Source organism: Podarcis melisellensis, assembly GCF_964234715.1.
Source record: "Podarcis melisellensis genome assembly, chromosome: 13".
In the NCBI taxonomy this organism is placed as follows: Eukaryota; Metazoa; Chordata; class Lepidosauria; order Squamata; family Lacertidae; genus Podarcis; species Podarcis melisellensis.
This window is the reverse complement of record NC_138545.1, coordinates 21634575-21659296: the sequence shown is the minus strand read 5'-3', so window position 1 is coordinate 21659296 and position 24722 is coordinate 21634575. Positions and strand designations below refer to the sequence as shown.

Here is a 24722-nt window from a genome sequence, read left to right as displayed (position 1 = left end):
TGTGGAAGATAATGCTACACAGCTCTGTTTATAACTGCCCCATGAAACAGGTCCATCCCCAAACATGAAAACGTGACCACTTGTTGATTTATAATCAGCATTATCCCCAGCCCAATCCGCATCAGTATACCCAACCAACTTAGGGTCTCTGACGGCTGGTAACCTTAATTTACAATTCATGGTACCCTTCAAATATCGCACCACCCTCTTTACACCTGCCCAATCATGTTCAGTGGGAGAATTCACTTTTCTGCTAAGAATCCCCACAGCATTAGCTAAGTCAGATCTACATGTGGTAACTAAATACAAAAGTTTACCAATCGCCGACCTGTAGTCATTGTTGTCTGGCAACTGCTTCGAATCCTGCTGATTCTTCAGGAAGTCAGTAGCCATCGGTGTAGCAACTGGATGTACGTCTTGCATCTGCATGTGCTCAATCAGCTCATGGATCTTCTGTCTTTGGCTGAGAAGAAATGAGCCGTCCTCTTCTCTTTCCACCTGGATCCCGAGGTAGTACTGGACATCTCCTAGCTCCTCTTTGCTAAGGTGTTTTACTATCTGTGTATAGTCTTTCTCACTTGCTGTGGCAATAATCAGGTCATCAACAAAAGCTAAGATATATGAGAATTGTCCATTATTTGACTTACTGTACAAGCACTTGTCAGCGTCGCCTTGCTTGTACCCAAGTTGCGTCAGCATTTTATGCAACTTCTGGTTCCAGGCTCTAGCAGCCTGTTTAAGTCCATAAAGTCCTTTCTGGAGTTTGCACCCTAAATGTGCCTCATGTGGTTTCACAAAACCCTTGGGCTGTTTCATGTAAATTTCCTCTGAAATCTGCCCATGTAGAAAAGCGGTAGCAATGTCTATGTGTTTCACTCTCATTTTCTTGGAGGCTGCAATGCTTAAAAGCATTCTTACGCTGCTGTACCTCACGGTTGGTGCAAAAACCTCATCATAGTCTTCACCAAAATGCTGTGAAAATCCCTGTGCTACAAGTCTAGCCTTGTAGCGCTGCACTTCTCCTTCTGACCCCTTCTTAACCTTGAAAACCCATTTTCTGCCAATGGCCTTCTTACCGGGAGGCAGCTCAGTGAGTGTCCAGGTCTTGTTCTGATGCAGTGCATCCATCTCCTCCTGCGCGGCCTTCCTCCAGAGACTGGCTTCTGCAGCTGGCATCTCCTGTATCTCTTCCCAAGTGGAAGGTTCCTGTGGAAACGCCGACCCTGAAAAGTAGGACAACCGTAATGGTGGGACACCTCTGTTGGTTCTGGACGAGCACCTGACCTCTGGTTCTGCGACTGCATCAGCTTCCTCATCCTCCTCCAATGCAGGCATGTCCCCATCTGTGTCCTCATCTTCGTCTCTGGTGCGTTGCCTGTAGGGGGCGCTGTAACACTCGAAGGCAGATTATTACTTTCTGGGGTCTCAAAAGGGAAATATACAAACTCTTGAGTGCTTTCTGACTCATCGGAAGAGTCCACAACAGTGTTCTTAGTGTTTACTTTTCCATATTCATCAAAATAAACTGCATGGTATGCATTTGTCTTACCAGTTTGTAAGTCCATAATTCTGTATCCTTTGCCTCCAGAGGCATATCCCACAAGGATACCTGGTTTTGCCCTGGAGTCAAGCTTGTGTCTGTGTTCCTTGGGCACGTGGAAGTAACACGGACTTCCAAACACACGTATGTGCGAAAGATTGGGAGCTTTCCCATGCCAATGTTCAAATGGTGTGCGCTCTGCACCTTTAGTTGGCAGTCTATTCTGCAAATAGACTGACGTGTACACTCCTTTGGCCCACAGCTTCTGTGGCAAACATGCATCCTTTAGCATGCCCCTTGTCATGTCCATAATGGACCTAAACTTTCTCTCAGCTATGGCATTCTGCTGTGGTGTGTAAGGAATTGTGGTTACATGTGCAATTCCTTCCTTGGCCAGGAGAGCCTGCATTTCATTTGAGCAGTACTCACCTCTATTGTCATTCATTAGCACAGCTGGAGCTCTCTGGAATTTGTTCTTGACCATGGCAATGTATTCCTGGAGCTTGTCCACTGTCTCACTTTTCTCTTTGAGGAAATATACAACACAAAATCTTGAAAAGTCATCCAGAAATATTAAAATATATCTATTCTTTCCCAGTGAGGGAACATTCATGGGTCCACATATGTCAGTGTGTACTATGTCAAGCACTTTGTTGCTTCTTTGTTCTGCACAACGTGGAAATGAAGGTTTTACAGCCTTCTCAGTAATGCAGCTTATGCACTTTGCTGGAGCTTTGTTGCTCTGCTTTACCTGCAAACCTCTTACAAGATCTCTTTTCTGTAGATCCAGAATGACGTTGGTATCCCTATGTCCAAGCCTTCTGTGCCATAGGTCCAGATCTGCTTCATCCTTCTGGCTGGAATGTGCCACTTTTGCAGACTGGTTCTCTGAAAGATCAAGCTCATATACACCATTGATTAGCTTTGCTTGAGCAAACACTTTGCCATTTCTAGTCACTTTACATTCTCCATTTCCAAATGTGATCTGGAAACCTTTCTTGTCCAATGTGGACACGCTGATTAAATTGCAGCTCAGCTCTGGGACATACAAAACTCTAGAGATTGTGTTCTCAATGCATTCATTGTTTATATTGCATTTCAGACTCATGGAACCTGCACCTTTTGCTTTAACAATGTTGCCATCTGCAATCTCAATTTCAGATCCTTCTTCATCATTTATTTCATTAAAATAGTCCTTTTTATGACAAAGGTGGGAGGACGCACCTGAATCCAAAATCCATTTATTACGTCTATTTTCACGATTCTGGACAGTTAAATTCCTTTCTTGCAGTAGCCATGTGCATTCACATTTCCCCTTCTTTTCCCCTTTTGGCTGAAAGGGGTGGGGTTTCTTTGCTTTAGGAGCTCTGCAGTTCTTTGCAATGTGTCCTTCTTTTTTACAATTGAAACAAATCACTTTCTTAGGCATCTCTTTTGACTTTGTAAATTGGCTAGATGCATAACTACTGTCCTTGCTTCTAGCATTTCTCACTGGAGATTCAGCTCTATCTCTGCATCCTTCTTTTAAATAACCAATCAAGTCTTTAAAAGTTAGACCTTGTCTATGATCCATCAAACTTACAAATGTGCTAAAGTGTGGTCCAAGTGATGATAACAAAAATGCTATCTTTGTATCTTCATCAAAAGCTTTGGGAGTCAGATCAATTCTTTGAATAATCTCAGTGAACGTGTTGATGTGCTCTGTGAATTCCTCTTTTGAATTCATCCTCACTCTGGTTAATTTACACACCAAGTTTCGGAAGCAGTTTATGGTAGATTCTCCATACACGGGCTCAATATCTCTTAAGATTTGAGATGCATCATCTGTACTATTTATTAATGATAGCGGCTCGTCACGAAGTCCACTCAAAATTATTTGTCTAGCTTCGCTGTTCATGCGTTTCCAAGCACTTATCTTGGCTAAATCCTCCTCAGATGATCCTGTAGGCTGAGGCTCTAAAGCTTGCAAAATGTGCTTGTAATCTAAACATGCTATCAAACGCTGCTTCCAGTGTATGAAATTGTGTTCATTCAGCACATGCATTCCTAGCTTTGCATCACTATCAAAAGCTGCTCTAGCCATCTTAAAATCCAAAATTTGAAAATTATTCAAAATTTAAAAATTTCTCAAAATTTTAAAATCAAAATCTCAAAAATCTCAAAATGCAAAACAATTATTCACTGCCTTGGGTCACTGTGAACTCTGAGGGAGGGGGGATTGCTTAATCCCCACTGCACAATGGAACAAAGGACCATGTATTTACCAGGAAGTTAATACTACTCAACTCAAAATAACAATCCAACGCAATCCTTCAAAAATACGCAAAAATATGCAATACTGGGCCCATAACCCTTTGTGGGAATGTTCTGGGGCGCAGGAGGGGATATATTGACTAATTATATCCTTATCCAACTTGTGCTAACAAGTTCCCAAAATATCAGCAGGCTCCACCACCTCCCGGGAATGCCCCTTCCACGGGAGAATATCTCTATAGCAGGGGAGCCTGCAGGCCTGGAGGGGCCCAGGATGGCAGGAAACACCATTTTGCTTCTTGAGAAGGGCTTCCTTGGAGCCGGCAATGCCCAGGACCCAGGCTGGAGGCTCATCAGGAGAGGAGACAAGGATTCCCATTGGCCTCTTTAAAAATAAATAAATAAATAAATAATTTTTTTATTAATTTTTCATTAATAACATCTCAATTAATAACATCTCAAATCTTGCCATGTCATATCCAAAATAAAAAAATAAAAACAATCCAATTAAACATTTCATATTGATTAATTGAATGGGGCTTCCCATTTTCAGTATGGTCCGGAGATATTCTTATATTTTTGTTCCTGCATTTTCTCTATTTTTCCAAATGTCTTCAAACCACACACCACCAACTTCACCACTCCGGCTCTACACAGTCGTATCTTGGAAGTTGAATGGAATCCATTCCAGAATCCGTTCGACTTCCAAAACGTTTGGAAACCAAAGCGCGGCCTCTGATTGGCTTCAGGAAGCCTTGTCTGACGTTCGGCTTCCAAAAATAGTTTGCAAACCGGAAAATTCACTTCCAGATTTGCAACGTTCGGGAGCCAAAATATTCAAGGAATAAGCTGTTTGAAAACCAAGGTACGACTGTACATTCAAAACACTATTATAACACTTGAACAGTCATGACCTCCAGCCAGTAATTCTTTAGTAAGTCACGCAGAGTAGCTGGAACAACCCAGTCAGTTGGAAGAGGTACAAAAATTAATTATTATGGAAATAGGATGTGGCAATGGCAGCCATCTTGCTACCTCATAGAACCACTGCAAAGGAAACAAAATGGTGGACAAAAGAGGCTAACTAACTGAATAAGAGCATCCAGTCCAACCCCCACAATGCAGGAATGCGAACATTATTTTGCTCATGTTGAACATGGGGGAAAGGAGCTGAAATGGAGAGTGGCTTGCCTGAGACTGCCTAGCAAGTTCATGACAAAAGTAAAACCTTTGTGCTGCATAATTCTGAGCGTGTCAGCTTCCCCTGTAAGGATCTGGATGTCTCTTGTATATCAGAGCAGTCTAGTACCCTGCCCACCTGCCCCTGCAGAAGGGTCTCGCTTCCCACGTCTGCCAGGGAGTCCCATGTCCCCTCTGTGTCAGAAGAACCTGCATCTGAAAAGAAACACACTGTGGTTTGGCCAAATGGCTGAAGAGAACAAGGAACGATAGCCAGAGGTGAAGTGCTGCTACTCTCATTTCGTCCTTGGAGTATCAATCAGTTAGGAGGAGCTGCATATTTCCTTGCAATGATGCGACCTTTCATGGCCTGAGGGAAGGGGCCTTCAACCAAGAGCCTCCAGGTCTGGGCTTAGGACCTGCCAAGCTGCCCAGATTGTTTTTTCTACCTCTTCAGCCAAGAGGGTAGTTGCTTACTGAGCCCAACTAGTGCTGCCTACACAGACGTGGGAGGGGCCACAAGGCTTGGGGGGAGGCCCCACACCCCTGGGGTTTGCACAACAACAGGGAAATTAAGAAAAAACTCCAAAGGGGAAGAACTCTCCCAATTGCCCAAGAACTGAAAACCCTCAATGGACACAGAGTGCAGACTGATTCTCATGGCTGGGTATGTTTTGGGGGGCGAGGTCTCTGATGCTGGTCTCGTGGAGGTCCAGCCTCCTCAAATACTTTATTGGGGAACCCAAATGGACCTCGGTCCCTAGGAATTGGGTTCTGAGGTGGCCATCACCATGATGATATTTTCATGGGTCTGAACTGGCAGTGGCCAACCTGGATTGAGACCTTAAGATGGTAGTGGAGAGCTGGATGAAAAGGCCAACCCTGTGTTCTGCAGCTGTGAGAAAGGCCCATTCCTAGCTGGGTGGGGGTCACTTGAAAATGCATTTCAAAACAAGACTGTGGCTACCAGAATGCCATTCTACAAATCTGTGGTGCAAAAACACTTGGAATACTGTAGATCAGCGGTTCCCAATTGGTAGTCTGCAAAACTCACCTAGAGGGTCAGTATGTGGCTGGCACATACCCCTCAACAGTCTGGGACATCCTGTTTTCTTGGGGGGGGTGTCGTGCAAAATTGTGGTGCCCCAAAGTGCTCACGCCTTCTCCTCCTCCTTCCCTCACCCAGTATGGCAAGCCTGCATAGAGCACCAGCCCCCCATTACCCCCACAGCTGCCCTCCCAAGAGACTCTTCTGCAGGTGTCTTCTTGCCTGGCTTCCATGCTCAGCCTTTCGTGGACAAGGGGAGAAATAGCCTGCAAGGTCACACACGCTCCTCTTCTTTTAGCTCTTGGGTTAGCTGAACCGGGGAATTCTGCTGCCACTCACATTTCTGCCTTCTCATAGATGTGGCTTACACCCACTTTGCCACTCCTAAGCGTGCACCAAAAGTGTACGCCTGTGTTTGGATAGGAATACATGGCCAGGTCCCTGCATGATGGCCTCTATTGCCTGATCCCCACAAGGACCCGCCCCCCTTCTTTCTTGCCAGCCAGGTCTCCTGGGAGTCCCTTGGGGAGAGGATACTGGTAGCTGGCAAGGAAAATTGACCACCTGAGGACGCGAGGAGACAGCACTTGGGGGGTCTGCTTTTCGGGGGCAAACAAGCCAAACAACGGCTTGTGGTCAGTCACCACGGCGAAGGGCCGCCCGTACAAGAAATCATGGAATTTTTTTACTCCCTTCACAATTGCCAGACCCTCCTTGTCGATTTGCGAGTAGTTCCGCTCGGTTTCGTTGAGTGTCTGGGAAAAGTATGCCACCGGTACCTCTCTTCCATCCGGGAGTTGGTGTCCCAGGACAGCACCAATGCCATAGGGTGAGGCGTCGCATGCTAGCACCACTGGCAGCCTCTTGTCGAAGTGTGCCAAGACCGAGTTTGAGACAAGCAAGTCCTTGATTGCCTGGAATGCGGCCTCCTGGCACTGGCCCCACACCCAAGGGGTCTGCTTGTCCAGGAGTCTGTGTAGGGGCTCCGCTACCGCCGCCTTGTGGGGAAGGAAGGAATGGTAAAAGTTCAATAGTCCCAAGAAGGCCTGAAGTTCAGTCTTGTTCTTGGGCGCTGGGGCATCACAAATGGCCCGTACCTTGTCCCCAGTCGGGTGGACCCCTTCTGCGTCCACCATAAATCCCAGAAAGTCCACCTGAGGCACTCCAATAGACATTTTTCCCGCTTCACCTTAAGACCCGCTGTCTGGAAACGGTGCCACTAATAACCACTGGGTTTGGTGTGGATAGGAATGTATGTGTAGGTGGGAGCAACTCAATTGCTTTTAGGTGGGAATTTCCCCAAGGATTATCTTTCACATTCAGAGGGAAGAAGGTTAAAATTAAAACAGCCGAGGACAAAGATAAATTTTTGAGTGTCTACAGAGAGGACCTTCAGAAAGGGATTGAAAGATCTTCAGGGTCTGGACCAGCGCCTACACCTACACCTACACCTTTGGGGTCTGAAGACCAGGATAAAAAGACACCACCAGGAGAGGAATAACAGATTTGTCCAGGATGTCTCTGCAACTTCTGAGCTGGAACATTAGTGGCGCCAACTCCCCGGAAAAAAGGAGAAGAATATTTCATGTATTGAAAAAAGAACAATTGGACATTATTTGCTTGCAGGAAACACATGTGACTAGGCTCCACAGAAAAGTGTTAATAAACAAAAGATTAGGCCAAAAATTTATCTCTTCAGACCGAGTTAAGAAAAGAGGAGTGGTGATATATGCAAAAGAGAGCCTGTCACCGAAATTTTTATTTAAAGATGAGCAAGGAAGAATTCTGGCAATTGAGATACAAAACCAAGGAGAAAAGTTTTTGATATTAGGAATTTATGCACCAAATGAGGGGAAATCGGAATTTTATAAGAAGCTGCATGAGATAATGCTGGACTATCTGAACTATGACAACATCATTTTGATGGGAGATATGAATGGGGTGCCATCAACCAACATGGACAAGTCACATAGCCAAAATGTGACAAAAGATGGCAGACTACCTAAAACATTTTTTGACAATATGGACTTGATTGACATTTGGAGAACAAAGAACCCCCTGGGAAGAGAAGGAACATTCTTTTCTGAAGCCCAACTGACATGGACAAGAATCGACCAAATATGGATAACTAGAGGTCTGGCACCCAAGACAAAAAAAGTGGAAATCTGCCCAAAGACCTGCTCCGACCATAATGCCGTAAAGATGGATATGAGACTAATTCCTACCGGCTCCTTCAGATGGAAGATGAATGACAATTTATTTAGAGATCAGGAGATTATCAAAAAGGCCCAAAAAGCTTTGAAGGACTAAAGAAGGTAAAGGTAAAGGTATCCCTGCCCGTACGGGCCAGTCTTGACAGACTCTGGGGTTGTGCGCCCATCTCACTCAAGAGGCCAGGGGCGAGCGCTGTCCGGAGTCACTTCCAGGTCACGTGGCCAGCCAGAGCCGCACACGGAAACGCTGTTTACCTTCCCGCTGGTAAGCGGTCCCTATTTATCTACTTGCACACGGAGGTGCTTTCGAACTGCTAGGTTGGCAGGCGCTGGGACCGAGCAGCGGGAGCGCACCCTGCCGCAGGGATTCGAACCGCCGACCTTTCGATCGGCAAGTCCTAGGCGCTGAGGCTTTAACCCACAGCGCCACCTGCGTCCCCCTTTTGAAGAACTACTTTGAGATAAATTTGAACACTACGGTGGAAAAAAGAACCGTCTGGGATGCAAGTAAAGCGGTTATGAGGGGGTTTCTGATACAACAGCACACCATAAAGAAAAGAGCACAAAATGAGAAAAAAGATAAGATTTTGGAGAAAATTTAAGAATGTGAGAAGAAGCTAAGATCGAAACCGAAGTCAAAAGAGATTTTGAAAGAAATTAAATTCTATCAAGCACAATACTCCAAATTGATAAATCAGGAGGTGGAGTGGAAAGTTAAGTTAATGAAACAAAGATCATTCGCTTCGGCAAATAAATGTGGAAAACTGCTAGCATGGCAGTTGAAAAAGAGACAAAAATTAAACACGATCACCAACCTAGAGATTGAAGGAAGAAATGTTCAGAACCCTGTGGAGATAAGGAAGTGCTTCCAGAGATATTTTAAACAATTATACACTCAAGGGCCGCAAAATGAGGCTGAGATAGAACAATTTTTGATAAAAAATGGACTACCAAGATTGTCTCAAGAAAATAGATCAATCCTGAATTGTAAAATATCACGACTAGAGATTGAAGTTGCCATTCAGAATATGCAATTGGGCAAGTATCCAGGACCAGATGGGCTTACCTCCAAATATTATAAGGTACTGAAAGACTATTTGATACATCCATTAATGGAGGTTTGCAACGGTCCTGGAGGTGCTCCTGAACATGATTAGAGGGAACCGGTTGGTGGAAGGAATTCAGGTCGGAGCGAAACAGTACAAACTTAAGGCTTTCGCAGATGACCTAGTTTTGACTTTACAGGAGCCAGAATCTAGTACGAAAAGGGCACTACAATTGATTCAAGACTTTGGTCGGGTGGCGGGTTTCAAATTAAACAAACAAAAAACTAAGGTATTGGGGAAAAACTTGACAGTTTAAAAAGTAAAATACCTAGGGGTGAACATAACAGCAAAAAATTTGAATTTATTTAAGGACAACTATGAAAAGTGTTGGATAGAAATTAAGAGAGATTTAGAAAGTTGGTCAAGACTGAAACTTTCCTTGTTGGGTCGAATTGCTGCTATAAAAATGAATGTATTGCCAAAGATGCTGTTGCTATTTCAAACTTTACAGATTGTGGATAAAATGGAGTGTTTCGGGAGGTGGCAAAAAGACATTTCTAAATTTGTCTGGCAGGGCAAAAGCCCAGAATTAAGTTTAAAATACTAACTGACGCTAAAGAAAGAGGGGGGTTTGCCCTGCCAGACTTAAAGTTGTACTATGAATCAGCAGCTTTCTGCTGGCTGAAAGATTGGCTGCTTCTTGAAAACACCGATGTCTTAGATTTGGAAGGATTTAATAATGCTTTTGGATGGCATGCATATCTGTGGTATGACAAGGTTAAGATTCACAAGAATTTCAAGAACCATATTGTAAGGAAAGCAGTGTTTAATGTCTGGACAAAATATAAAGACTTATTAGAAAATAAGACCCCAAGGTGGTTATCACCTATGGAAGCTAAAGCTGTGAAAAGACCCAATATGGAGGTCAAATGGCCGAAATATTGGGAAATATTAGAGAGAGATGGAGACAATTGGAGATTGCAGAGTTTGGAAAAACTAAAAGACAAAGTGTGAGACTGGCTACATTACGCTCAGATTAAAGAGGTTTTTAAATTGGATAAAAAGTTAGGATTCCAGGTGGAAAAATCGAAACTGGAAACAGAACTGTTAGAACCTAAGACTAAGGTACTCTCAAGAATGTATAACTTGTTGCTGAGGTGGAATACACAGGATGAAACGGTTAAATCAGCTATGATAAAGTGGGCACAGGACATTGGCTATAATATTATGTTTGCTGACTGGGAAAAGTTATGGACCACCGGTATGAAGTTTACGGCATGTAATGCCTTAAAAGAAAATACTATGAAAATGATATATAGGTGGTACATGACCCCAGTCAAGCTAGCAAAAATATACCACTTGTCAGACAATAAGTGTTGGAAATGTAAGGAAACTGAAGGAACGTTCTTTCACCTCTGGTGGACTTGCCCCAGGGTTAAGGCCTTCTGGGAAATGATATATAATGAGCTGAAAAAAGTATTTAAGTATACCTTCCCTAAGAAACCAGAGGCCTTCCTTTTGGGGATTGTTGGCCAGAGGGTGTTAAAGAATGATCGAACATTTTTTATGTATGCAACAACAGCAGCAAGGATACTCGTCGGTAAATATTGGAAAACTCAAGATTTGCCCACACTGGAAGAATGGCAGATGCAACTGATGGACTACATGGAGTTAGCAGAAATGACTGGCAGAATTCGAGACCTGGGAGAGGAAGCAGTGGAAGAGGACTGGAAGAAATTCAAGGACTATTTACAAAAGCACTGTAAATTGTACGAGAGTTAAGAAGGATGAGAGATTTGAAAACAACCGGGCACCATAAAATTTGGTGAAAAGATTGCGAGAATGAGTGAATTTTATGAGAAAAATAGATTTTGAATAAATATTATGGTAAGATTAGAGATTTAAGATCTAGATAAACTTATTCAAAGTTAGGGACAAAATATTGGAAAAGTCTACAATAAGAATGGAAACAAGGTGATAATTTGCTGGTTAAGGTTCTATAAATTTGGAAAGTAGGAGTGAGAGACGCGAGGGAGTCCAATAATGAAGAGAAGGAACATTGTTTGTACTCTGTTATGTTGTTTTTTTCTTTTTTTCTTTTTTCCTTTCTTTCTATTGTAATAAAAAATCTTCAATAATTTTTTTTTTTAAAAAAAGGAATGTATGTGGAGGTGACCCACCCTGGACACCTATAATGAGCACCCACTTTGGTGAACACAGGAAATGAACCCTTGGTTGCAGTCTGTGGCGAAGGTGTCAACTTATCATCCCTGGTTGCTGATCCCCTGGAGTTCCTTACCGGACAGTCTTGAGGGCTCCCTGCTGCCGCCAACTTTGCACTCTCAACACATAGTGACTCTGAATCTGCACCTGCTCCTTAAACTTGTTACTGTACTTCTTTCAAGTCTAAAAGTGGAATGATTAGAGGCGCCCTCTTTGTTGGTGTTGGTGGTGTTTGTGTTCCTTGAGATCCACTGGAAGAATCTTGTTCCACCACTTGCTGTGTCCAGCACCAAATACTGAACAAAGAGGGGCCTCCGTTTAATACCCAAGTGTTTGTGCAAGGCTTTCCCATAAATACGTTTATGACAATAAACAGAGGAAGAGACTTCAAGCAACAACTTGGAACGTAACAAGAAAGAATAATACTGACCCAATCTATAGTTCAGCCCAGCATAATTGAGCTGTCATTTCTAGGCTACTGAACTGGGGCTTAGTTCCAAACTGGACCATTTCCCCTGGAATCCTAATTAACGAATAAGCAATTAAACAAAGTTCTTCTTTCTCATTTCAGGGTTGGTAGGAAATGGTCCAGTTTGGAACTGGGCTGCAGTTTAGTAACCTAAAATATATTTCTAATAATCCAGTCTGCTTCCCACATATATTTAACCTCACCAATTAGACTGGGCTGGACTATAGATCGGGTAAGTCTTGTTCTTTCTTTTCACGTTCCAAGTTGTTGCGTGAAATCTGCTCCTTTGTTTATTTCCATAAACCTCTTAGGCCTTGCATGAGCTCCTCAGTCCTGTGTATTTGTAAGTAAACTGAACTAGATTCTCAGCCCCACCCTCAATATGTTCCCCATTTGGGTGGCTTGGAATGGGGAGAACTGTCTCTGCTTTCCTGCTGCTTCGCCGGTCCTGATCCCCACAAGGACCCGCCCCCCTTCTTTCTTGCCAGCCAGGTTTCCTGGGAGTCCCTTGGGGAGAGGACGCCGAGGGCCAAATGCCCCCATTCAGCTGGAGGGACTGATCCTTCTTCTCTCCGGCATCTGCAGCCCTGCCGGCGATTGGCCTGGCCGTGAAAGAGCGACCCATTCGGTTCGATTTGGGTCGCAGCTTCCACCCCCACCCCCGCAGGCGAGGACCAGAGAGAGAACCTCCGCGCACGGCTTTCTGGGAGGCGCCATCCGTCCCTCTCCCCTCGTGCCCCTCTTCCGTGCACAGCAATGGGGGAAGAAGACTGACTGCCCGACCTCGCGGGGGGGGGGCGTGTCAGGACTAGCGAGTCATCATCGCCCAGGGAGCGTCCAGCGAAGATGCTCGACGGTGTCCGTCTGGCAGCAGGCAGCGGCAATTGCGAGGCGGATGTTCACTTCGCAGGGCTCGTGCGCCCCGTCCCGGATCCTTGCCGAGGCCGTGGGAGGCAAGGACGCGCTGGCAGAGGCCGAGGGAGACGCCACCCGGGAGACAGGGCGGGCGGTGATAAAAGGGCTGCCCCTGCTCCCACGGCACCAAGAGGTTGAGCTGGCAGGATGGCGCTGAGCGGAGTCAACCAGAGCCACGTGCAGCCCGTTTGGGCCGAGATCCCGTCCCGTCCCGTTCCCGGCGCCCGGGGTGTGATCAGGTAAGCCCGCCCCGTCGGGCAGGGACCCTCTCCCGATGGCGAGGCCATGGCCCGGCCCTTCTCCTCTTTACTCTCGTTTCCCGCAAGCTGACCTTCTCCTCCTCCTCCTCCTCCCGTAGAATCGTCACCTTAGGGGAGTTCATCTCCAAGATATTGTGCAGGATCAACCTGGACTCATACTTCCGCACCCTGGAGGAACGCGAGGGCGACCGCAGCAACCTGAGCGCCCTGCCCGCCCAGAACCTGCTCGCGGACCCCGTCAACTCCAGGGTGAGTCTGTCTCCCTCCCCGTTGGGCGGGGGCTCCAGACGTGGGTCCCTCCTTCGCCCCTCCGCGTCTCTCTGTCCTCTCTAACGCTCCCCGCCTTCGCCCCTCCTGCAGGTGCCGAGCCCAGACATCCAGCTGGAAATGGGCATCTTCTGCTCGGCTGCGCGCTTCGGCGACGGGGGGTTCTCCATATAACGCTAGGCGAAAGAAGCAGCCGGCGCCCTCTGCAGAAGTGCCGCCTGGACGTGGCAGCCTCGACCACGTCCCTCCCCACCCCCCACCACCCCAATAAACCTGCTTTGAGCTCTCACTGCTCTCCTGGAGTCCATTTAGGCTGAAGGGGGGGCGGGGGCGGGGAATAGTGTTTTGAATGTACAGTCGTACCTTGGTTTTCAAACAGCTTATTCCTCAAACATTTTGGCTCCCAAACGTTGCAAATCTGGCTGTGACTGTTCTGGTTTGCAAACTATATTTGGAAGCCGAACGTCAGACGGGGCTTCCTGAAGCCAATTGGAAGCTGTGCTTTGGTTTCCAAACATTTTGGAAGTCGAACGGATTCAGGAATGGATTCCATTCGACTTCCAAGATACGACTGTGTAGAGCCGGTGTGGTGAAGTTGGTGGTGTGTGGTTTGAAGACATTTGGAAATAATAGAGAAAATGCAGGAACAAAAATATAAGACGATCTCTGGACCAGCCAGAAAATGGGAAGCCCCATTCAATTAATCAATATGAAATGTATAATTGGATTCCTTTTTTGGTTTTTTTTTAATATGACATGGCAAGATTTGATATGTTATTAATTGAGATGTTATTAGTGAAAAAATAATTTAAAAGTATTTATTTATTTATTTTAAAAGAAGCCAATGAGAATCCTTGTCTCCTCTCCTGATGAGCCTCCAGCTCATCTTCTGCTCGGCTGCGCGCTTCGGCGACGGGGGGTTCTCCATATAACGCTAGGCGAAAGAAGCAGCCGGCGCCCTGCGCAGAAGTGCCGCCTGGACGTGGCAGCCTCGACCACGTCCCTCCCCACCCCCCCCACCACCCCAATAAACCTGCTTTTAGCTTTCACTGCTCTCCCGGAGTCCATTTAGGCTGAACGGGGTGGGGGATGCGGGGAAATAATGGAGTTGGGAAGGACACTCAGAGTCATCTAGTCCAACCCCCGGAATCAAATCGTCCCTGGCAGACGGCCATCCATCCTCTGCTTAAAACCTTCCAAGGAAGGAGAGTCCACCACCTCCCGGGAGTGTCCCTTCCACGGGGGGATATCTCTATAGCAGGGGAGCCTGCAGGCCTGGAGGGGCCCAGGATGGCAGGAAACACCATTTTGCTTCTTGAGAAGGGCTTCCTTTGAGCCGGCAATGCCCAGGACCCAGGCTGGAGGCCCTTCAGGAGAGGAGACAAGGATTCTCATTGGCTTCTTTTAAAAATAATAATCATATTTTAAATTAATTTTTCATTAATAACATCTCAATTAATAACATATCAAATCTTGCCATGTAATATCCAAAATAAAAACCATCCAATTAACCATTTCATATTGAGTAATTTAATGGGGCTTCCCATTTTCTGGCTGGTCCGGGTGTAGGGCTGGCAGTGATAAAAGGGCTCCTCGGTCTCAGTCGGTGCTGAAGAGGTTGAAGTGCAAGGATGGAGATGAGCGGAGTTTGCCAGAGCTACGTGCAGCCCGTTTGGGCCGAGATCCTGTCCTTTTCCTGGGACATCAACGCCGTGCCCAGGTAAGCCCGCCTCGTCGGGCAGGGACCCACTCATGCGGGCGAAGCCGCTGTGTGACCCTTCTCCTCTTTACTCTCGTCTCCTCCGGGCTTTTAGCCGCGCACCCCACTGCCCACTGTTTCTCCACTCCTACTGTAGCACCTCTCCGGCTACATCAGCCTGCAGGGAAAGAAACTACTTTGGTTTATCCGCAAGGATGCCGGACCCCTCGTGGACAACATCGTCGACACCCTCGAGGAGCTGAGCGTCCATGCCCGTCCAGAACCTGCTCGTGGACCCCGTCAACTTCCAAGTTGTGATAGGAATTTTATTGTCTTAGATATATAGTAATGTTCATAAGTGTACCAACCAAGCACATACATAGATCAGCACAGGAAGGCCAACCTGGAACCATTTCTCTGCAAGGTCAAACTGGAAAAGCCTCTCCATTGTCTTTTCCTTCACAAATCCTGTCTTAAGAGTATATCTGTGTTTGAATAGGGTGTGAGCCTGTGAACTGGCCCAGGAACTAAGTATTTATGTTACAAAAGACTGGCCAGGCTACCCAGGCAGTCCAATCAAATAACCTGCCAGACAGGAGAGAAACGAGAGGAGAAAAACATTCAAATTTATGTTTTAAGACCACCTTTTCTGTGATGTAGGTGTGATGTATCTGAGGGGTGGTCTTGGGTTACACCCCTTCTGTGATGTATGTAGGATGTTTCTGGGGGTGGTCTTGATCTACAGGGTGGCAATTTCAAAAGTCTTTATAAGGCCTTGCATGCCATTTTTCTGGGTCCCTCCTCTCTTCTGCGGGTGAGGGGAGCACACTGTTGCAACAGATCAATAAAGGCCTAGCCTACAGGCTGCTGTTTTGCTCCAAGTAATCCTGGTTGGTGTCTTTGTTTTTGTCCAAGGGAGCCCTCGGATTTTTCCGTTATCAAAGTGAGTCTTGGGGGGGGGAGCTGCGGGGGCACATTCCTCCTTACTTTCCTCCACTCTTACCAGGGGTCAGGAGACTTTTTCAGCAGGGGGTTGGTCCACTGTCCTTCAGACCTGGGGGGGGGGCTTAGTTTGCCTACCCATGTCTTAGACTCTCGCTCTCCTGGCTCTTAGCCAGCACATGGCTCAACCTTCACATAGGATGGAGTCCACAAGCAGAAAGTCTGAGATGTAGCTCAGACTTCTTTTCACTGTAACCACAAAATAAAGCCTGCCTTCAGATTACTGCTGTGAACTGAATGTGAGTTTAAAAAATAAATCTTACTTTTAAAGAAGACTGTGTTGTGTCGTTATTATATTAAGAGGGAAGTAAAGGGGAAACTTACCGAGAACCATTCAGACTGGCCAAGCCAGACTGGATTGCTTAATTAAAGGATTCTAATGAAGCATCAACTTACTTCCAGTCAGTTGCAAAGGGAATGTGCTCTGCTGTTTATTCACTAGCATGAGTGAGAATGGAGATCAAAACAATATATTCTCTCCTGCCTTCCTTAACATTCCCACACCTCCTTTGCTGCTTCTGCTTTGCTGCCTAACTCTCCCTGCTTCCGCCACTCTCTCTCACTGATGCTGAGCCGAGGCATGCAGACGGGCCTCATCCATGGACAAGTGCTGCATCACTGTCCGGTGCTGACCTCTAAGTACCTCTAGACAGCAGAAGCAACCAACACCCGCTGCAGAGAAGCCGTCTTCATGCTGCCCCCTTGAATCCCCAATGCCCCCCTCCCCGGCAACAATCCTGCTTTTAGTTGTCTCACTGCTCTCCTGGAGTCTCCTTGGGCTGAGCTGATCTAGGGGTGGCAGGGAATCATGGAATTGTAGAGGGGGAAGGGACCCCCAGAGTCATCCAGTCCAACCCCCGGCAATGCAGGAATCTCAACTAAAACTTCTCAGATAGAACTCTGCTTAAAAACCTCCCAGAATAACTGACCTGTAGAAAAGACTCTACCAACTGAAAATAGAAACAGTGCATGTACTTTTGTAGCCTAAGTAAATCTTTTAATTAAATCTATTTATTTATTTTTTAAGAAAAAGAAACCTCCCAGAAAGGCGAGTTTACCACCTCCCAGGAGAGTCCCGTAGATGGTCTACAGCTCTGAAGCGGGGACCTCGCCTTCATCTTCTTCTTTGGCAGTCGCTCATAGCTAAGTAAGATTGTCTTCCATAAACACTGTCCTAACAGTGACTTCCTGTTGGTAAACTATCAAGCATCCTTGGAGTCCATTGCTGATGCTTGCTTGTCATCATTATTTTTCTAGCCCAGCACCAGCCATCTTAATTACCCACAATGCCCCACATAAAGTGGCTGCCTCAAGCTGCTTAGGCCACTGCTCTTTTTGCCCTTGCCATAGTCAGAATAGCCCACCAGGACTGATCGATTGGGGGGGGCACCTGACATCACTTTGTCCAAGTGTTGGCCCTGGAGAAGAACTCAAAATTTTAGACCGCTCTAAAAGATGTGTAATGGGGAGGGGGAAGAGATAAATGTACAGTCCCATTGGTCTGGTAGGCCTGACTATCTTCCGTTAAGTTCATTTACAATCACCTCTTCTGTTAGAGGTCATGCCTGTTTTTAAGAGAAACAAATATGGATTCTGATCTCACCACCTACACTCAATGACACCTCTCTGACCTGGGGTAAAATCCAGTCACAAACATTTTCATGTTGTGAAGGCAGATATAACATAACAACAAATTCTTCAGCCCACCTTCAGAACTGAATGACATACATACCACCAAATCAAACACCGGTTCAAGTAGGCTCCTGAAACATGAATGCCCTCTTATCCACTTATTAGTTAATGCATTAATTTTAAAAGAAAACGTATTTTTTTTTTACATTCCAAAAGGGCTCCAAGGGCTGGGAAGAATTCTGTTTGATATTCAGGGCACTCGGCACAGCTGGCTGCTACAACAGACCTGCAGGACCAGCTCACCCAAGCATGCTTCCTCATTGCTATATACAGTGAGGGGGGAAGAAGTATTTGATCCCCTGCTAAATTTGCCCGTTTGCCCTCTGACGAAGAAATGACCAGTCCATAATTTTAATGGCAGGTTTATTGTAGCTGTGAGAGACAGAATAACAACAGGAAAACCCCCAGAGACCCCCCCCAGGGGGGCAAAGGGTAGAAACAGGGGCTCCTTTCTCTTCAGTTATACCAGGAATGAGGAACTGAACCTTTGGTCCTCCGTCACAGCCAGCATGGCCAGCAATGATGGCAGCTGCAGACCAGTGATACCTGGAGGGCCAAATCTCCGCCTTACAGCAATATAACTCAGTCCCTGAATCTCAAGAGGGGCCTAGGCTCATCCCCAGGCCTAGGACTTCTCCCTGCTGTGAATTCGCTGGTGCTGCACGAGCGAGCGTTTATTGGCACACCTTCGCCCGCACTCAGCGCAGTGGTGGGGCCTGTCCCCCAAGTGTGTCCTCTGGTGCTTGGTGAGGTGAGAGGAGTCGACAAACTGCTTCCCGCACTGAGGACACCCGGACGGCTTCTCTCCCGAGTGGATCCTCCGGTGCACCGTCAAATGCCCACGCTGGCCAAAGCGCTTCCCGCACTCGGCACAGCGGTGCCGCTTCTCCCCCGTGTGGGTCCTCTGGTGGACGGCCAGCGCCGACGGCCAACGAAACCCTTTCCCGCACTGGGAACACAGGTACGCGCTGTCCCTGCTGGCGGCGCCCAGGTGTGCTGGGAGCCCCTCAGCTCCCACAGGCCTCTCTCCATACTCTTCATTTCTGGCCGGTGCAGGGAGGGGAGAGAATCCGGACGCTGCTCCACAGCTACCAGCTGCCGGAGAGAAAAGAAGGCTGAAGGCCTGAAGCTGGCAGGAGGAAGGCTCTAAACGATACAGCCGAGTATTTGCAGCCAGCCAACCCTGAGTGGGGTGTAAATGCACTAATGAATAAAAAGAAAATAAATGTTTAACGTAAGGAACAGCTGGTGCCCATTTGGACCGGCAAGGCAGAAAGTAGGGAGCCCAATAGCAGGTAGCATCAAAGACAATGACTGGCCAAGTCAATTAATTCTTGTTTTTTCCCTCCCACATTCACACCCTACATCTCAAGCGCAGTGATTCCTTTTTAAATGGGCATGCCTTCCCATAAATAATTATGGGAAGGGCAGTTTATTTCAGGGTGCTAAGAGGTGTTGGGAAACCATTCTATTCCCTTCGCAATACTCTCAATTCCCAGAGTGGTTTAATAGTCAATCCCTCTTCGCAGGGAATTGTAGCTCTCTAATTGTAGCTTGGGGATGTTTTCTTCCCCAAAAAGTTTTTGATTTGAGTTTCTACTGAAATGAGGCTGCATCTTAATGTTGTATTTGAATCTTGTTTTTAAGTTGTATTTTAATCAATTGTTTTTATATCTGGTGTTAGCTGCCCTGAGCCCAGTCTTAGCTGGGGAGGGCGGGGTATAAATAAAATTTATTATTATAAAGGGGAATAGAGGAGAGAGAATGAGTGCAACTGGCACAAGGTCACCCTGTAAGCTTTATGGCTGCATCTGGATCTGAACCTGGGTCTCCCAGGTCCTAATCCAACACTAACCATACTGGCTTTCTTATAGCAACTCTGTAAAAATCATAGAAACATAGAATTGGAAAGGGTTCCAAGGGTCATCTAGTCCACACACACCCACCCCCCCGCCGCAATGCAGGAATCTCAACATTATTTTGCCTGTGTTGAGCATGGGGGAAAGGATCTGAAACGGAGAGTGGCTTTTGCCTAAGACTGCCTAGCAAGTTCATGACAAAGGTAAAACTTTGTGCTGCATAATTCTCAAGCCGTTAGCCTCCCCTGTAAGGATCTGGATGTCTCTTGTGTATCAGAGCAGTCTAGTACCCTGCCCACCTGCTCTTGCAGAAGGGTCTCGCTTCCCACATTCGCCACGGCCCCCTTCGTCTGCCAGTGAGTCCCATGTTGCCTCTGTGTCAGAAGAACCTGCATCAGAAAAGAAACGCAGTGTGGTTTGGCCAAAACTGGCTGAAGAGAACAAGGAATGATATCAGCCCTGGCCTGAAAACCAGGAAGTGGAACTCCAATAAGGGACATCACATGAACTGGAACATAGTACTGCTGTTTCCAAGACATGGCGGAAACAGCTGGTATGGATGGCCCCATAAAAAATTCTGTGAACAGGGTTGCTGCACACTAATTTTACAGAACTGGGGAGAGCTCAAGAGGAGAGCTGGAGGCAAATGTAGGGGTAGTTCTAGGTTTTGTGGGGGGGGCACACCAATCACATGCTACTTAACACTTAGAACAATACTCTAAGTTAAACTCAACACTCTAAGTTAAAACAACAGTACAAGCTATGCGCCCGTGAAGATGGCAACGCCTATGTAAACTTGAATTTCAAAAATGCAGCAACTACTCACCCAGAGAGCTGGCATCTCCTCCGCCACCTGCCTGCTTGGCCTTCCTGAGGAGGCTCTGCCTTGTGTCTGACGGAGCCAGCTCTGCCCTTGGGGAACTCACGAGGATGTCCTCGAACGGCCCTGACACCTGAAATTGCAGGGAAGGTCCCGCTCAATGCAGGAACAGGGCTGGTAGGAATGAGCATTCGATATCCTGGCACAAACTCCCTGGAACAGCTTGGGGGAGCAAAGGACTTCACTGGGTTTGAGACAGAACTGGGGACTCTCACTAGTCAGCGTGATTTGATGTCATAATGTCAGGATGCCAGCCAGCAATAAATCATACAAATTATAAGCTCAGTGAAGCCAGGCCTAATGAGCACAGCAACTCTTCTGAGTAGGTTTTGCTCCTACTCATAAGATGCCAAAATCCCCTTCTCTCTGGGTCCTTCCCAAGCAACCTGAGACTCCGCTGGCACGCCTGTCTCTGCTCCTCCCTCTTCATAACCCCTTCTGGTCCTGGGATACCAGAGGGGAAGGGAACTGGTCACAGCAGGAGGGGAAGACCCCCTGACTTCTTTATCGCTGCCTCCCTCCTCTCTTGCTTTTGCTTCTAGACTTCTCTCTGCAACAGATTCTCCCCACTCACTAAACCCTGTTACCTCTTCAGCTTCTGACACTGCCTCCTCCCAGCCTGTTCCTCTTCTCCCTCTGATCTCCCATCGTCATCCCAACACCAGTCCCCTGGCCCTGAGCCTTCTTTCCTTGGGGGTTCCCAACTAGTGCCTCCCACCCCTCCTCTGTATCCAGCCAGTCCATGACACGAAGCCTCAGCTGGGACTCCTTACAGTCAGGAAGGTTTAAAAACATTAGGAAGCTGTGGGATTTTTCACTTTTACCATCACAAGGGGTAAGCTGAGAAAGGGGAACCAGTGGTCCACCAGACAATGTTAGACTCCAGCTCCCATCAGCCCCAGTTAGCATGGCCAGTAGTCAGGGATGATGGGAGCCAGAGTCCATCAACATCTGGGGGGCAGCAGGTTCCCCACTCCTGATCTCCTAATTCTCTTCCCTGCCTTTTGTGCTCTGTCTGTTTAGATTTTATATCTTTGGACACGGACATTCTTTGCTTCTAACTTTGGGCAAAGCACTTACATCGTTCTCCATACAGCTAAAGTCTATGCAAATTAAATATATTATCCCAAGGCTTAGCGCACCAGATTTTCACAGGTCATAAAGCAGCTTTGACCATCTTTGCCTTTATGAAGACATTTTACATGAGAAGGATTTTATTAGATGGTGATCAGGAGGAGAGAGGTGCTTTGTCTCCCCTTGCATAAGCACCTAAGGAAAACTTCCCACATGGTTAGACCAACTTGAAACCCCAGGGATCAAGAAAGAACCGCAGGATCTTCTCACCTGGAGTACCTGCCTCTCAGCCTCCTGCTGCCTTGCCAAAAAATTCTCAGCCAGGTTCACCGCCTGGGCACAGGTTTCTGGGACTTGCTCCCAAACTTGGCTCCGGACCTCCTCTGGCAAGATGGTCAGGAATTGCTCCAGGATCAGCAGCTCCAAGATCTGCTCTTTGGTCCGGCTCTCCGGCCTCAGCCAACGACGGCACAGCTCCCAGAGCCGCCAGCAAGCATCCCTCGGCCCCCTTGACTCCTGGTACTGGAACTGCCGGAAGTGCCTCCTCCGCTTCTCCGACGCCACGGGTTCCCTCTTCAAGATGGCTGCCTTCACTTTCCCATAGTCCCTTCTGTCACTAGTGTCCAAACTGAGGTAAGCCTCTTGGGCCTCCCCGCCCAGGGCTGGCAAAAGCCGGGCCACCAACTCTTCCCTCGGCCACTGGCAGGCGTAGGCCACGTGCTCAAAGGAAGCGAAAAGTGCCAGGATGTCATCCCAAGGTTCAGCCTCGGTGGGCCTTGCTTTCCCCCATCCAAAGGAAAGGGGATGTTCTGTCTCTGGGCCTTGCACCTCCCAGCACTGGATCCTTCCTGCATCTGGCTCCTCCTTGACCAGTGGAGACACCTTCCATTGCAAGAGCTTCCTGGCATGAAGGACACAAGAAGCCTGTCCTGCTTTTTCTAGGGCTTGTCCCATTCTGAGGGCTGCTGGTGCTTGCTCTTCCATTTTAATGCCTTGCAGGCTCAGTGGCGCTTGGGTCACAGCTCCCAGGTCTGCCTCAGCCCCCTCCTCTGTGGCCATCTTCTCTCTCATGGTACCACCTTCACACTCTCTTCAAACCTGCATTCTTGCTCCCCAAAACTCCCTTTCTCACATCCATCAGTGACTACATGAGGCGATTTGAGGCAGCCGTGGAAGAATCGTAACAGCAACATCGTTTAAATAGACATCAGATCAGCCAATTACAAATTATTTTGTACGATAACAAGTGTGAACGAATCAGGCAGCAGATTTTTTTTCCTTTTAAAAAAATCATTTTTTTAAGGCAAGGACTTACAAACAGCATGTGTGCTGGCAGGAAACCATCTCAGGAAAGACATCTTCCTTTTTGGTCTTACGTAGCAGGGTACGTCTCTTTAAGAAAGCGCCTGTGTGAGTGCATTACTGAAAAATGAAGAGCAAAATAGTTTTTTCCTCCAGGGCTGTTGTTTTATGAAGGTGTGGATTCGATCAATTAAAACAGCTACGATGGAGCAACTAGCATTTCTTGAATCAAGTGAGTGCCCTAATTAGGATATGATGATCTGCAGAGTAATGTGACATCTCTGAGCGATGAGAACCAACTGTGCCTGAAATGATGAGATATGGTTAAAAAAAGAAATATTGGCGTAGATCAGGGAGAGGCTAGTGAACCAGGGTTGGCCCTCTCTCAACATTCTCAAACTATGCTTTTAAATGAAACCTGTTTAATCTCAGGGTTCCCACCCATGGGTCTTTTGGTATTGTAGTTCTTGGAAGCAATCAGAGGCTTCTAATAATGTCCTCATCACTCTTTGCATAACCAGTACTTTTCAGAGTTGTTTGGGGGAATCCAGGGCATTTAACCTGGCTTCAAACTGTTTCCAGAAATGGCTCAGGCAAGGGATGGGGTATTTATGAGTCCAGAATTGACTCAGGATTGCACTCAGTTCTGTCCATGGTAGAGATATCCAAGGGGTGTCTGTTTATTATCCAGCTGATAAAAGGTCTGTTCTCCTGCCCATTTGTATGCATGAATTGCACAACTTTTCTGAAAGCAAAGCACATTCCTTTCAGCTGCACAGGTTGGAAACTCAAGCAGCTAAAGGAGATTTTGGTCTGCGGGGATGGGCGGGTGGGATGGTGGAGGGTAACAATCTTGATCAGAAAGCACGTATGGATGGGAAATTAATAATCGCAGGGTAGCTACTAAGCACCCCTTGATATTTATGCATTTACATCTATTTCCCTTTTCTCTCTCTAGCTAAAGCACCCTATGGGCGCTGCGTTCTCCATCTTCCCGGGACCTCTTTTTCACTCACCCCCAGGACTGCCTCGCCTCCACCACAAGCTCCTGATTCTCCTGCTGAAACACTGCCCGCCTCCCACCTCCATCTCCAGAGAGGCGGAGCAGGAAGGTTCCTCTCCGAAGCCCCTCTCGCGCTCCCCTGCTCTATCATATTAACCCTTGGAAAATCTCATTCGTCGCCACGTTAGCAATAGAAAAGAGAAACCGGATCGGCGTCGCAGCAAAGCTGGCTCAAATCATCTAACTTTTCACGCTCTTTCCATACAAGAAAACAAAAGAGGGGGGTGGGGGACAGATCTGCCGTTTAAGAATTGAAAGCAGGTTCAAAAATCCAGCCCAGGCTAAGCCAATGCCTTTGTATGCGGGATAACCTGGCTCTTCGGCGCAGTAGCGTGGGTTTATGTGCGTGCACGGGAGTGCCCGTTCACACGTTACGTTAGGGTGTTCATGCCCCAAAGACCACAATTTTCTCCCAAGCACATTAAGTCCAGGCCGAATGTCAGAATAAGCCCAGGAATGCCGTGCGGATGCAACCATAATTCCCGTACAGCAGCCCTAAATTATAACAGAATAACGAGGATCTCAGTGGTGGCTAGTGCCCATCGGGAATGGGAGGGAGGAAGAAGGAAAGGTCAATAGTAGTTGGCCGTAGAGCCGATGGCTGGCAAATCACCACAGTAATTGTAGTGTAGTTCGCACCCTCCTCCTCCTCCTCCTCCCTGCTGAGTAGTTCTGCAGGGACTAAGGAGGAAGAAACTGGCAGGCAGTGCCACCCTCTGGGCAAGAGGGAAGTGAGAG

At 47.1% G+C, this 24722-nt stretch overlaps 1 protein-coding gene across 4 annotated transcripts; it reads right to left on the bottom strand.

Moving 5' to 3' along the window:
- Positions 1-18220: 18220 nt before the first annotated feature.
- On the bottom strand, positions 18221-24018 carry LOC309355056 (zinc finger and SCAN domain-containing protein 23-like). 4 transcript variants are annotated; one of them, XM_081885485.1, is made up of 5 exons: positions 23938-24018; positions 21890-23226; positions 20492-20618; positions 19965-20054; positions 18221-19009 (listed from the first exon to the last, which is right to left on the bottom strand). In XM_081885485.1, exons 2-5 carry the CDS (start codon positions 22688-22690, stop codon positions 18432-18434), a joined length of 1596 nt encoding a protein of 531 aa, XP_081741611.1. In that variant the 5' UTR covers positions 22691-23226; positions 23938-24018; the 3' UTR covers positions 18221-18431. The 4 variants fall into 4 exon arrangements, with proteins under 4 accessions (XP_081741611.1, XP_081741613.1, XP_081741612.1 ...); XM_081885487.1 differs by having other exon boundaries at positions 18221-18901; XM_081885486.1 differs by lacking the exon at positions 19965-20054.
- Between the last annotated feature and the right edge of the window lie 704 nt (positions 24019-24722).

Excerpts from the sequence above, each read along its gene's own strand:
- LOC309355056 (XM_081885485.1), bottom strand. The coding sequence starts at position 22,690 with ATGAGAGAGAAGATGGCCACAGAGGAGGGGGCTGAGGCAGACCTGGGA. Across the intron at positions 20,055-20,491 it reads AGGAGATGCCAGCTCTCTGG|GTTCTTCTGACACAGAGGCA; the intron begins GTGAGTAGTTGC and ends TTTCTGATGCAG. Across the intron at positions 19,010-19,964 it reads AGACCCTTCTGCAAGAGCAG|TGCATTTACACCCCACTCAG; the intron begins GTGGGCAGGGTA and ends TTTATTCATTAG.